The 14172-nt window shown below is 40.2% G+C and overlaps 2 protein-coding genes across 2 annotated transcripts in view; both read left to right on the forward strand.

The window, feature by feature from the left end:
• The window catches only part of LOC119236022 (olfactory receptor 2T27-like), a 292093-nt gene that overhangs the window by 67206 nt on the left and 210715 nt on the right, over positions 1-14172 (forward strand). The window lies entirely within an intron of this gene.
• On the forward strand, positions 2095-3021 carry LOC119236928 (olfactory receptor 2T27-like). The gene has a single exon (XM_037500859.1). The coding sequence runs from the start codon at positions 2095-2097 to the stop codon at positions 3019-3021; it is 927 nt and encodes a 308-aa protein (XP_037356756.1).

Below are 14172 nucleotides of genomic sequence, written 5' to 3' on the forward strand. Positions count from 1 at the left end.
TATCTGCCTCTGTGTGTCCCTCTTCTAATGTGTACCATATTTTTTTTTTTGTTAAGATTTATTTATTTTTATACAAGAGCTGGGGTACAGGCCAGAGGCACGGGAGGGTGAGCATATACACCAGAGACAGAACAGGGAGCAGAACAGGCAGATTGATCAAAAGCACTGCTGAGGGGAGCAGCGGGCACGAGAGGAGAGGTCTGCCACACCATGTGGGCATTTCCCTGGCCGGCTGGGAATTGAACTGGTGCTGTAGAGGCTGCGGACAGCTTCACAGCACTGTGCTTAACCCGTTGCACCACCAGGGAGGCCCATGTGAACCATATTTTCAGTAAACATCAAAATCCAAACTTGCATGATGTATTTTACCACTTTGCATTGATGGGCCTCATATACATTAATCAGGAACCTCTTTTGGAAATAATCTGTTGGTGTTTTTGGAGGCCAATAAAGTGTATTTAGAAAAAGTGGCATGTTAAAGTTCCTTATAAAGTTCATTTTAATACATCGGTACAAAATTAGTTGATCAAAAAGAATCATTCCTTAGCTCTCTCTGGAAGCTGAGAAGCTAGTGACTGCCCTGTGTTCTTAGAAATAGGGAAAATTTCAGGCTCCATGAATGTCTTTGTGGGGTGGCAGACTATACGGTTCTCTTTTAATTCTCACTGTATGCTGTTCATTTCCCTGGGAATGTAAAGGTTGAGGAAAGAGGTGAATTTTGTATGTGGTGTGGTAATGAAGGACCTTGGAACACTCTCCACTTTGTCTGGTTTATTTAATCTCTAAAAGGTATTCAATTTTTAAAACACCTTGCATACCCTTATTTATTGAAATAGAATACATACTATTTTATGTAAAATAACATCAAATCTACCAAATTCTGTGTGGGGATTGTGGGTTGTTCATGTATAGATTCCCCAACTTAGTCCACACGATTGCACACCGCTACCTCCATTTCATCTCTCTGTGGGCGCTGCGTATGTGGGCAGGGACAGCAGGTGTCATTCCTGTCCTGTGTGTTAGAGTTTTGTGAATTCAGTTATGTGGCACCTCACAAGGGGCTTTGGATGTTGTTGAACAGCACTGATGCCACCTGCAATAGCGGCTTTCAGCACTCAGTGATTCAATGATATGATCTTAATATGAAGCTTTTTTGTTTTCTCATTATGACTTAAAATATATGAAAATTCTTTATTTTACATCCTTTCTAGGAAAAAAAGTAGCTTGTCACTATAACAACCTGAATATTTTCATCCACACAGAATTGAAGCCCAAGATACTCTCAGGAAAGTGCTTTCCCCTGTCCTTGTCACTTCAGAAGTTGCTTTAGGCTCAAGTTGGAACAAATCCAAGCAGGAAAGAAAAGAAAGGAGAGGGGAAATCCCTGGAGATTTCTAGCCCTGTAGTTGCTGCTGTGCTCCCATCTGCAGAGCAGTGAGTGCACTCTGCTTTCCGCAGAAGCGCATTTCCCAAGTGCAGTCTGCTCCTGCCAGGCATGTCTCTATGTCAGCTGCTGCCCTCGGACCCTCTTCCTTCCCAGAGTCACTGTGTCCAGGTCTGCACGCTTGAGTCCTCCGTACTCTCCTCCCCAGGCAGCTTGCTTCTTGGACTGGATCTGTAAAACGCACTGTAACTGTGCAGCTTCAAGCAAAAGTCCTATTTAATTATGTGTTTGTAAAATGAATCCACAGAGAAAAAAATTATTTCCCTTTTCCAAGACGTGAGATTTCTGGAGTTAATTGGAAGTCATTGTGGAAAAGAAGTAACTGATAATAGGTTGCCTTTATTCTCACTTTGAAGTTTGTGCACCTTGTCCGTACATGCTCCATCCTATCGATAAGAAAGAGGACTAAGCACCTGACCCAAACATAGCACACAAGAGCTTCTCTGCATGTGGTAGAGTCTTGTGTGGTCTCTAAGACTGTTAGTGAAAGGCACATATATTGTTTTCCTGAAAGAACAAGATGATACGTTTGGATATAAATGAATTTGAGATATCAGAAAGCAGTGTATGATTTTATTTGGTCAATTTTATTATAGACTGTGAAGTATGTTTTTAAAAAAATTTGCAAATTGCCAAACAGGAGCATAAGCATGGCATGGCTGAGCAACCAGACCTCAGACAGTGATTTCATCCTCTTGGATCTGTTCCACGGCACCCCAGTGCCCTGGGTCCTCTTCACACTCATGGTTCTGGATCTCCTGGTGGCCCTGTTGGGCAACACCATAATAATCATCCTCATCTGGGCTGACCCTCTTCTCCACACCCCCATGTACTTTCTGCTCAGCCAGCTGTCCCTCATGGATCTACTCTACATCTGCACATTTGTCCCCAAAATGGCAGTGGACTTTCTGTCTGGGGACTACCGCATCTCCTTCATTGCATGTAGCTTCCAAATGTTTCTCTTCACCACCCTTGGTGGCTCAGAGTACCTTCTGCTGGCGGTCATGGCTTATGATCGCTATGTGGCCATCTGCCAGCCTCTGCGTTACCCCATCCTCATGCGTCCCAAGATCTGTCTGCTCTTGGTGCTTGTGACCTGGCTGGGTGCATTCTTCAATGCCTTGATCCATGTGGTGTATACTCTGTCACTCCCTTTCTGTGCCTCCAGGGAAATCCATCATTTCTTCTGTGAGATCCCAGCACTCCTGAAAGTGGTCTGTGCTGACACTTCTCAGTACGAAAAGGGTGTTTATGTCACTGCTGTAATTTTTCTCCTACCTCCCATCTCAGCCATTCTGGGCTCGTATGGAAGCATACTATCCACTGTTCTGGGCATGGGAACAGGCCAGGCTCTCAGGAAAACCTTGGCTACTTGCTCTTCTCACATAACTGTGGTGTTCCTCTTCTATGGGGCTGCCACCATCAAGTACCTTCTGCCAAAGTCCTACCAATCCCCTGTAGAGGAAGAAGTGGTCTCTGTGATCTACACCATCATAACACCCATGCTCAACCCCCTCATCTACAGCCTGCGGAACAAGGACGTCACTAGAGCATTTAGGAAGGTTTTCAGAGTGTGACGAATGTGGAGTTTTCTTGTATGTAATGTAAACCCATAATACGTTGCCATTTGCTTTGAAATGGAATAGAGCATGTGTTCATTCATTCATCTTAGTAAACAGTTATGTTGAGAAATAAAGGGAAATATATGTAATCACATACCTTATGATAAATTATAACATCATAATTTTTTTAACATTTATCATGTATTTTCAAAATGCACGTGTTTAGAAAGAGGAACTGTGATGCCCTTAAGCAATCTTCTGCACTAGGACTTACATGTATTCAAAATCTATCATTGTAAGTGATACAATGTGTGTTTTAAAGTACTTAACTCTTCTAAATTTTAAGACATTTCCCAAAACAATGCTTGCTCTAATAACCTGACCTGGAATTTTTGAGCAAAAATTTATTTCTACATTATGTATGTATTATGTGTGTTAATATACAATGTTTTGCAGTTTTTATATTGACTAATAAATGACATGAAGTATTGTAGTATTTCAGGAATACACCTTAGTGATGTACATTCATATTCTTGTGAAGTAATCACTGAATCACAGCAAGTTTACTGTTAGGGTGTAGCCTCCTGACCCCTCACGCATCTCACCACAACCCCAGGATCACTCCACCTGTGACCATCTTTCTTTCACTGTGTCTTAGTTGCTTTTAGATTTCCATGTGAGTGAACTCATAGGTTATTTGTCTTTTTATATTTGGCTTATTTTCCCTGGTATTATTCCCTACATGTCCATCCGTGTTGTCTTTCATCTTTTAAAAATTGTTTGAGGGTTTTCCATTATACAAACACACACACATAGACACACATCCTATTTCCAGTATCCACCCATCCATCATTTGAACCTTAGTTTATTCACATTGTGTATGAGGTGTGATGAGCATAGGTGAACATATATTTCTGAATCAGTGTTTTCTTTTTCTTTGGATAAATACCCAGATGGGGAGTTGCTGCTTCATATGGCTGCTTTATTTTAATTTTTGTGGGACCTCCATTAGTGGTTATACACATTTCCAACCACAGTGCAGGTGTGTCCCCTTTTCTCCACATTTTTTTTTTTGCCAGCACTAGATGTGTCTCTTGTCTTTTTCATTTTAGTGCTCTCCCACTTCTCTGCAGGAGAGACATCCTAGTATGCCCTGTTGACACCTAGAATTCAGATTGTAGCTAGCATATATAAACCATATTTTCCCTAAACATATATAGCTATGTTAAATATTATAAATAAGATGAATTAAGAGGTTAAACAATACAATAAAATGGAAAGATCATACTATTACTATAATGATAGTGGATATGATATTCTCAGTATATTTCCATGCCACTGCACAGAGTGAAGTCACAGATGAGGGGCTACACAGTTTTTCTAACAGGTCTGATGGGGCAGCTTGTGGTTTCGGTTTACATTCCCTGACATTTGGGATACAAGCATCTTTTCATGCAGCTATTGGCCATCTTTATGCCTTCCTTGGAAAAAGGTCTGTTTGGATCCTCTGTCTATTTTTTCACTGTAAAATTTAATAAAATGTCAACGTATAAAATGTAGTTTGTGTCAGCTTGGAAGATTCAACTTGAAAGATTTCTATTATAAATTTTTCTATTGCTCTCGAAGCTTCATAGATTGCAATAGAATTTTCTCTCAATAAAATTCTCAAAATTCAAATTATTATAAATCTTAGAAAAGCTTGAAACTACTTTGCTATGTAAAAACTTACTATGCTAAGGAGGCAGATCAACATGGCGGCAAGGAAATGCTGCGAGTAAGATCTCCCATTAAAAAAAAGTTAATAGGGAGGAAAAGCGGCAGGTCCCAGTGAGAACTGGGACACGGAAGATAAACGGATGACTCCAGCAAACTACCCGAAGAAGAAAGTTGCCATAAAAGAGGACTAGAAGGGAGGAAAGCTCAGAACCCTGCTACCCTCCCCCACCCACAAAGTGGCACTCTCTGACCAACAGAAAGGAGGAAAAAACAAAAAAAAAATACTAACAAGAACAAACTACACAGCAAGCCAGGACTGTGAGTAGAAAGGAACTATTTCAGCCACCACACCCGGTGACCTGGAGCTGTGGAGAACCCTGCAGGATTCGCAGCAGAGGTGAGCAAATGGCTAGAGCCACCATTAGAGAAAAACAAAGACTCCCGGAGACCTGCACACAGCCCCAGGCCAGCCGGTAAGCTTGTGCGGGAAAGTGGCTTGCTTGAAAAGCAAATGCGGATCACTGCTGCCCAGGTCCCTGCGCCGGCAACCTAGGCTTGTGGGGAGACATGCAGGGGCCCTCATTGAGGTGAATATCCCTCACTGAGTAATCAGATACCAGGCACCCGGACATGGGAGCGGGGTGCAAAAGGTGCCATTTCTGCGAACACTGAACTGGGCTACAGCCTGCGTCCTGGACCTGAGGGCTTTGGAACTAAGACTCGGGGCATGAAATTCGGGGTGTGGATTCCCCACGACGGTGGGGCAAAGGCAGACACAGCACCCCAAAGCCGTTGAGGCTTTCCCCACCACTCCCACTCTGTTCCCCATCCCACGGGGTGAAAAAAACATCTCCCCAAGGACACTAGGAGAGATCTCTGGCGCCACCTAGTGACCAGAAAAAAATCACCAACACCCCATAGAATAGGGACCTTTCTTCAGTAAAGACTGCTTGAAACCGACAGATGGCTCCCGGAGGAGCCAGAGGGGAGCGGAGAAGTTCACCCAAGATGCTGGCCAGTCCCAGCAACAGAGTGTCCCCATGCATATGGCAAATTAGCAAGACAGGAGTGGAGTAGAAGAACCACACACAACCTAGCAACTCCTCAGGAAAAAAGCACAGCACAAAAAGAAAACCGCCCCCTAGACTGCAATGACAGTAACTTGGAAGAACTTCTGAGCCTTCCAGAAAGAGAATTTAAAATTGCCATGATTAAAAAAATGACAGAACTCATAAAGGAAAACAATGATAAGGGAAAAATAATCAACAATCAGAAGAATGAAATTGAGTCCCTAAAGAGGAAGTAAAAGAATGCAGGAGATCAAAGAATTAATGGAGGCACTAAAGAACTCCGGGAAAAGCAATGAAAGCAGAATAGATGAAATGGAAGAACGAATAACCACTCTTGAAGACACAGAAATAAAAAGAACCAAAAGAGAAAAGGAAAGAGAAGTAAGAAGGAAAAAGACCGAAGAAAGACTTCGGGAACTATCTGACTCCATGAGGAAAGGAAATATAAGAATTATAGGAATACAAGAAGGAGAAGAGAGAGATGTAGGAACAGAAAAAATATTCAAGGAGATAATTGAAGAGAACTTCCCAAACGTGAAGAAGGAGCTGAAAATGATATACAAGAAGCAAGAAGAACACCAAACTTCCACGACGAAAGGAAAAAATATGGCAAGACACATAATAGTAAAGCTCCCAAGATTCCAGGACAAGGAAAAAATAATGAAGCTGACAAGAGGGAAGAAACAGATAACAGTCAAAGGAAAACCAATCTGGCTGACATCAGACTTCTCTGAAGAAACACTACGGGCAAGGAGAGAGTGGAGGGACATAGTCAACAGACTCCAAGAAAACAGATGCCAACCAAGAATACTCTATCCCGCAAAGCTCTCCTTCCTCTATGAAGAAAGAATAAGGACCTTCCCAGCCAAACAGAAACTCTGGAATTTCATTACGACTAAACCCCCCACTCCACAAAATACTACAGGAATCCTAAGCCAGAACCTCAGAGGGACGAATAACAACAAAAGAAGGCAAAAAAAAAGTTATTAAAAGAATAATAAATAAATCAAAGGAAAGACAAACATAATGGCAAATACTGATGCTAACATATCAATATTAACTCTAAATGTAAATGGACTAAACTTCAATAAAAAGACTCAGAGTCGCAGGCTTGATTAAGAAACAAAATCCAACCTTTTGCTGTCTCCAGGAAACACATTTAGCCACAAAAGATGAAAAGACACTCAAAGTTAAAGGATGGAAAACAATCCTACATGCAAATGGACCAAAAAAGATAGCAGAACAGCGTCCTTATATCAGATAAAACAGATTTCAAACTCAAAAAGATAATGACAGACCCCAATGGTCACTACATTATGATCAAGGGGACAATACTTCAAGAAGAAATAACACTCAGTAACATATACTCACCAAACGAAGGAGCACCAAAATATATCAGACAACTGTTGTCATCTCTGAAAACAGACACCAGAGAAAACACATACGTAGTGGGAGACTTCAACACACCACTATAAACAATGGATAGATCAACGAGACAAAAAAAATAAGTAAAGACACTAAAGCTCTACATAAGGAACTAGAGCGTTTGGGCTTAACAGACATCTATAGAACACTAAACCCCAAAAAAACGGAGTACACATTTTTCTCAAGTGTACACGGATCATTCTCCAGGATCGATCAAATACTGGGACACAAGACAAACATCAACAGATACACCAAGATTGAAATCCTACCAACCATCTTTTCTGACCATAAGGCATCAAACTAGAAATAAACATAAAAAGAAGGCAAGGAACTCTCCTACCTCATGGAGATTGAAAACCCACACTACTGGAGACCACTGGACTAATGAGGAGATCAAAGAAGAAATTAAAAAATTCTTTGGGGGCCTCCCCAGTGTCTCAGCGGTTGAGTGCTGGGTTGCGAACCTGCCCGCAGCCTCTGCGGTGCCGGTTTGATCCCCGGCTGCTCCCCAGCCACCAGAGGAGGGTCCCACATGGCGCGCAGACCTCTCCTACGGCTCGCTGCTCCCCTCAGCAGTGTCCTTTGGTCCTTCTGCCTGCTCTGCTCCCCTCTCTGGCTGTGGTGAATTCTCTCACTCTCCCTTGCTTCTGACTGTCCCCAGTGCATGTATAAACAAAACAAACAAATAAATAAATGAATAAACATGCCTCTATAAAATTAAAAAAAAATTCTTTGAATTGAATGACAATGAGGACACCAATTTCCTAAATGTATGGGATACAGCAAAAGCAGTAATAAGAGGAAAATATATAGCAATAGAAGCTCACATCAAGAAACAAGAAAGAGGCCTCCCGGTGGCGCAGCGGTTGAGCGCTGGGTTGCGAAGCTGCCTGCGGCCTCTGCGGCGCCGGTTCGATCCCCGGCTGCTCCCGGCCACCGGAGGAGGATCCCACATGGTGCGCAGACCTCTCCTGCCACCCGCTGCTCCCTCAGCAGTGTACTCAGTCCTTTCCTGCCTCTCTCTCCCCACTCTGGCTCTGGTGAATTCTCTCACCCTCCCGCGCTTCTGTCTGTACCCGTGCATGTATAAACAAAACAAACAAACAAATAAATAATAAATAAAAAAACATGCCTCTATATAAAAAAAAAAAAAAGAACACAAGAAAAACTCAAAGAAACAACCTAAACTCGAAGCTCAAAGATCTAGAAAAAGAACACAAAAAACCCCAAATCCAGTAGAAGAAAAGAAATAATAAAACCAAAGCAGAAATAAATGAAATTGAACTAAAAAAAAAATCCAAAAGATCAATGAAACCAAGAGGCTGGTTCTTCGAAAAATCAATAAAATAGACAAACCCCTAGCCAGGCTCCAAAGGAAAAGGGAGAAAGCACAAATAAACAGGATCATTAATGAAAGAGGAGAAATAACAACGGACACAGTAGAAATCAAAAGAATAATCAGTAACTACTATGAACAGTTATATGGAAACAAGTTCAACAATCTAGAGGAGATGGACAAATTCCTACAACTCTACAATCACCCAAAGCTAGATAAAGAAGAAATAGAACACCTAAACAGACCAATTACAAGCAGCGAATGAAGTGGTAATCAAAACCTCCCCAAAAACAAAAGCCCAGGACCTGATGGATTTACAAATGAATTCTACCAAACATTCAGAGACGAATTAGTGCCTATCCTTCACAAACCTTCCACAAAAAATTGAGAAGGAAGGGACAATACCAAACACGTTCTATGAAGCCAACATTACACTAATACTAAAACCGAACAAGGACAACACAAAAAAGGAAAACTACAGGCCAACCTCCCTAATGAACACTGATGCAAAAATCCTCAATAAAATTTTAGCTATCAGAATCCAACAATGTATCCATAAGATAATTCACCACGACCAAGTAGGATTCATGCAGGGACACAAGGATGGTTCAACATCCAAAAATCAATCAACGTAATCGAACACATCAACAAAAAGAAATATAAAAACCATATGATAATATCCATATATGCTAAGAAAGCTTTTGACAAAGTGCAACACCCATTCATGATAAAAGCCCTTGAAATTCTTGGGATACAAGGAACATACCTCAAGATCATAAAGGCCATCTATGACAAGCCAACAGCCAGTATCATTCTCAATGGGGAAAACCTGAAAGCAATTCCATTAAGATCTGGAACAAGACAAGGATGTCCACTCTCACCTTTGCTTTTCAATATAGTACTGGAAGTCCTAGCCAGAGCAGTAAGACAAGAGAAAGACATACAAGGAATCCAAATAGGAAAAGAAGAAGTCAAACTGTCACTATTTGCAGATGATATGATAATATACACAGAGAACCCCAAAAGCTCTACAGAAAAACTAATTCAACTCATCAATCAGTTCACTAAAGGGGCAGGATACAAAATCAACATACAAAAGTCAGTAGCCTTCCTATACACAAACAATAAATCTGAAGAAGAAGAAATCAAAAAAACCATCCCTTTTATTATCAAAACAAAAAAAAAAAAACAAATACTTGGGAATAAATCTAACAAAAGAGATAAAGGTCCTATACAAAGAAAACTATAAAACACTGTTAAAAGAAATAGAAGAAGACACAAAGAAATGAAAAGACATCCCCTGCTCATGGATTGGAAGAATAAACATTATTAAAATGGCCATCCTTCCAAAAGCAATATACAGATTCAATGCTATTCCAATCAAAATTTCAATGTCATTCTTCAAAGAAATAGAACAATTATCGATGAAATTCATATGGAATCACCAAAAACCCCGAATAGCCAAAGTTCTCCTGAAAAAAAAAGAAGGGAATGGAGGCATCACACTCCCAGACTTCAAACTATACTACAAAGCCATAATCATCAAAACTGCATGGTATTGGAACAAGAACAGACACACAGACCAATGGAATGAATAGAAAATCCAGAAATAAACCCACAGATTTATGGTCAACTAATCTTTGACAAAGGGGCAAAGACTATGCATTGGAGCAAAGAAAGTTCAATAAATGGTGCTGGGAAAACTGGGTCGCTACATGCAAAAGAATGAAGCTTGACCACTACCTCACACCATACACAAAAATCAACTCAAAATGGATTAAAGAACTAGACATAAGACCTGAAACCATAAAATACATAGAAGGAAATATAGGCGAAACACTACGTGACATGCACCTCAAAGACATCTTTACAGACACATCACCCAAAGCAGTGATAGTGAAGGCAAAGATCAACAGCTGGGACTCCATCCAATTAAAGAGCTTCTGCACAGCAAAAGAGACAATAACAAAAACAAAGAGAAACCCCATCAACTGGGAGAACATTTTTGCACACAACACTAATGATAAAGGACTGATCACAAAAATCTGCAAAGAGCTGATGAGACTCAACAACAACAAAGAAAATAACCCAGTCAAAAAATGGGCAGAAGAGCTAAAAAGAAACTTCTCTGAGGAGGAAATGCAAATGGCCAACAGGCATATGAAAAAATGTTCAACATCACTTGTAATCAGGGAAATGCAAATCAAACCTACCGTGAGATACCATCTCACACCAGTGAGAATGGCACATATTAAAAAAACTAGCAACAACAAATGTTGGTGAGGTTGTAGAGAAAAAGGAACTCTCCTGCACTGCTGGTGGAAGTGCAAACTGGTCCAACCATTATGGAGAGCTATGTGGAGATTTCTGGACCTACTAAACATAGAGCTTCCATATGATCCAGCAATTCCACTCCTAGGTATTTACCCAAAGGACACAGAAACATCAATTCCAAAGAGCACCTGCACCCCCATGTTTATAGCAGCACTGTTTACAATAGCTAAGCTCTGGAAACAACCCAAATGCCCAAAAATAGATGCCTGGGTCAAGAAGACGGGGTACATATACACCATGGAATATTACTCAGCATTCAAAAAAGATAAACACATGCAATTTGCAGCAACATGGATGGCGCTGGAAGGGATCATACTCAGCAAAATAAGCCAGAAAGAAAAAGAAAAATACCGGATGGCCTCAGTCTTAGCAGGAATCTAGAAAACTTAAATAAGGGACCAGGAAAATGAATATAAGAAAGTGAAAATCAAAATCAACAAAAAACTATGAACCAGAGACACTCTATGGGGGCTGGGGTTCAGGGAGGGGAGTGATTGGCATCAAAATAAGGGGATTGCAAATGTATGGGGAATCTAAAAAAAAATTATTAAAAAAAACAAAAAAAATGTAAAAAACCCAAAAAACAAAATAAACAAACAAAAAAAAACTTACTATGCTGATTATACCTGAAGAGAGAGATCCTGTACTACCCCAAACATCATGAACAAGACTGTAAAGCTATTGTACTCAATTAAAAAAAATATATTTTTTTATAGAGGCATGTTTTATTTATTTATTTGTTTGTTTGTTTTGTTTGTTTGTTTATACATGCACTGGGTACAGTCAGAAGCGCGGGAGGGTGAGAGAATTCACCAGAGCCAGAGCGGGGAGCAGAGCAGGCAGAAGGACCGAAGGACACTGCTGAGGGGAGCAGCGGGCGGCAGGAGAGGTCTGCGTGCCATGTGGGACCCTCCTCCAGTGGTTGGGGAGCAGCCGGGGATCAAACCGGTGCCGCAGAGGCTGCGGGCAGGTTCGCAACCCAGCGCTCAACCGCTGCGCCACTGGGGAGGCCTTCAATTGAAAATATATTTTGACCAAATCTAAAGAAGTTAATTTTTATAAAAAATTAAAACTCAATAGATTCATCCTAACCCTTTATTGGGATATACTATCAGTTCCTTTGTTTTGTTTCTCTATATTGCACATGTATGAATTCATCCAGTATTTGTCTTTTTCCTTTTGACTTATTTCACTTAGAATCATCCCCTCCAGTCACATTCATGTTGTCACAAATGGTACGAGTTCATCTTTTTTTATAGATGTATAATATTCTATTGTTTATATACAGTACATCTTTTAATCCACTCCTCTGTCATTTAACACTTAGGTTTTGCCATAATGTGGTTATTGTAAATAATGCTGCAGTGATCATAGGAGTGCATATAGCCTTTCAAATGTTTTTGTATTTTTGTATTCCGTGGGTCTATACTTAGGAATGCAATTGTGGGGTCTTATGGTATATATGTTTTTAATAACTTGAGCAACCTCTATACTGTTTTTTTTTTTAAAGATTTATTCTTTATTTATACAAGCACTGTGTGCAGTCAGCAGTGCGGGAGGGTGAGAGAATTCACCAGAGCCAGAGCGGGGAACAGAACAGGCAGACTGACAAAATACACTGCTGAGGGGAGCAGCGGGTGCGGCAGGAAAGGTCTGTGGGCCATGTGGGACCCTCGCCAGGCGGGCGGGAATCAAACCGGCACTGCAGAGGCTGCGGGCAGCTGGGCAGCTTCACAGCCCAGCGCTCAACCGCTGCGCCACCAGGGGAGGCCCTACCTCTATACTGTTTTTCATAAAGACGTTCATAATTGTCTCTTTGATCCTCTGTAGTTCTCATGTGTTTGTTGTAACGTTTCTTTCTTTTTGGATTCTGTTTAATAGTTTTCTCCCCCTTTATTTCTCAGTGATCTAAGTCTAGTTTTCTCTATTTTATATTTTCAAAGAACTAGTTTTTGTTTTCATTCATCTTTGCCCTTATAGTTTAGAGTTCTACTTCATTTATTTTGCTCTAATTTTTATTCTTTCTACTGAGTTTTGTTTAATTTGTTCTATTTCTATTTCTCAATCTGAAATGTTAAAATATTTATAAGAGATCTTCTTGTTTCTTGTTGTAAACCTGTGTTTCTACACACTTTTCCTCTTAGTACAGCTTTTGTTGTATCCCAAAGGTTCTGATACATAGTGTCTTTGCTTTCATACTTTTAAATATCTATTTTGGTTTCTTCGTTAACCTCATCACGGTCCAGTAGTGTGTTTTTCAGTGTCCACATGTTGGAGTTTTTTTCCCTGTTTTTGTGTTTGATTTTTATTTTGATACCATTGTGATCTGGTAGGATTTCAACTGATATGATTTCAATCTTCATGATTTCATTGACATTTATTTTGTGATTCGATATGTGTTCTCTCCTGGAGAAGGTTCCACGTGCACATTTGAAGGAGGTATACTCAGATTTTTTTGATGCTATAAATGCCTAATAGGCCAATCTGGTCTAATTACTTACTTTAGGCTATTGTTTCCTTGTTGATGTTTTTTGTCTCATTTATCTGTTCACTACTGTAAGTGGGATGTTGAATTCCCCTACCTCTGTTGTGTTGTGACCAATTTTTGTTGCGAAGTTTGTTAACAGTTGACTTATATACTTCAGTACTCCTTCTTTGGTGTCTATCTATCCATATAGATTTAGATGTGTTTTATGTTGTCCTTATATATTGATTCCTTGATCATTATATAATGTCCACCCTGTCTTTTGATTGCTTTTTACAACTGGAAGTTAAAATGTAAGTACGGCTGTCACTGCCTTTTCACTGGGTCCCTTTTTCTCCTATGGTTGTTTTCTAACCATTCTGTTTAAATCTGTATTTATATTGGAGCACAGATTGATCCACCGGAGAAAGCAGAAAGATGGTTCCCTGGCCCCCCACCCTGATCCAAATAGCTGTTCTTAACCTTTCAATTAACTGGTTTTGTCTCTATAAGTAATGCAATTGTTGGTATGTGAGCATTTACTATTGCTATTTTATATTTCATTTTTTTTGATTCTTGCTGTTTGTATCCTTATTTAGTTTTTGTGTTTTTTCTTCACAGAGATTTAGATATTTGTGCTCCCTGAAACATTTCTTGTAGGGGAAATCAGTTGTTTGCATATTCCTTCAGCTTTTGTTTGCCTTAGAGGTATTTACTTCTCAAATGAATCTGAAAGAGAGTATTGCAGGGTATAATATTCCTGGCTGGAAGTTTTTAATCATTGAGTAGTTTGAATACATCATTCCATTTTCCTCTTGCCA

The sequence above is a fragment of the Talpa occidentalis genome, unplaced genomic scaffold (assembly GCF_014898055.3).
Source record: "Talpa occidentalis isolate TD23 unplaced genomic scaffold, MPIMG_talOcc4v2.1 talOcc4.9, whole genome shotgun sequence".
Taxonomy (NCBI): domain Eukaryota; kingdom Metazoa; phylum Chordata; class Mammalia; order Eulipotyphla; family Talpidae; genus Talpa; species Talpa occidentalis.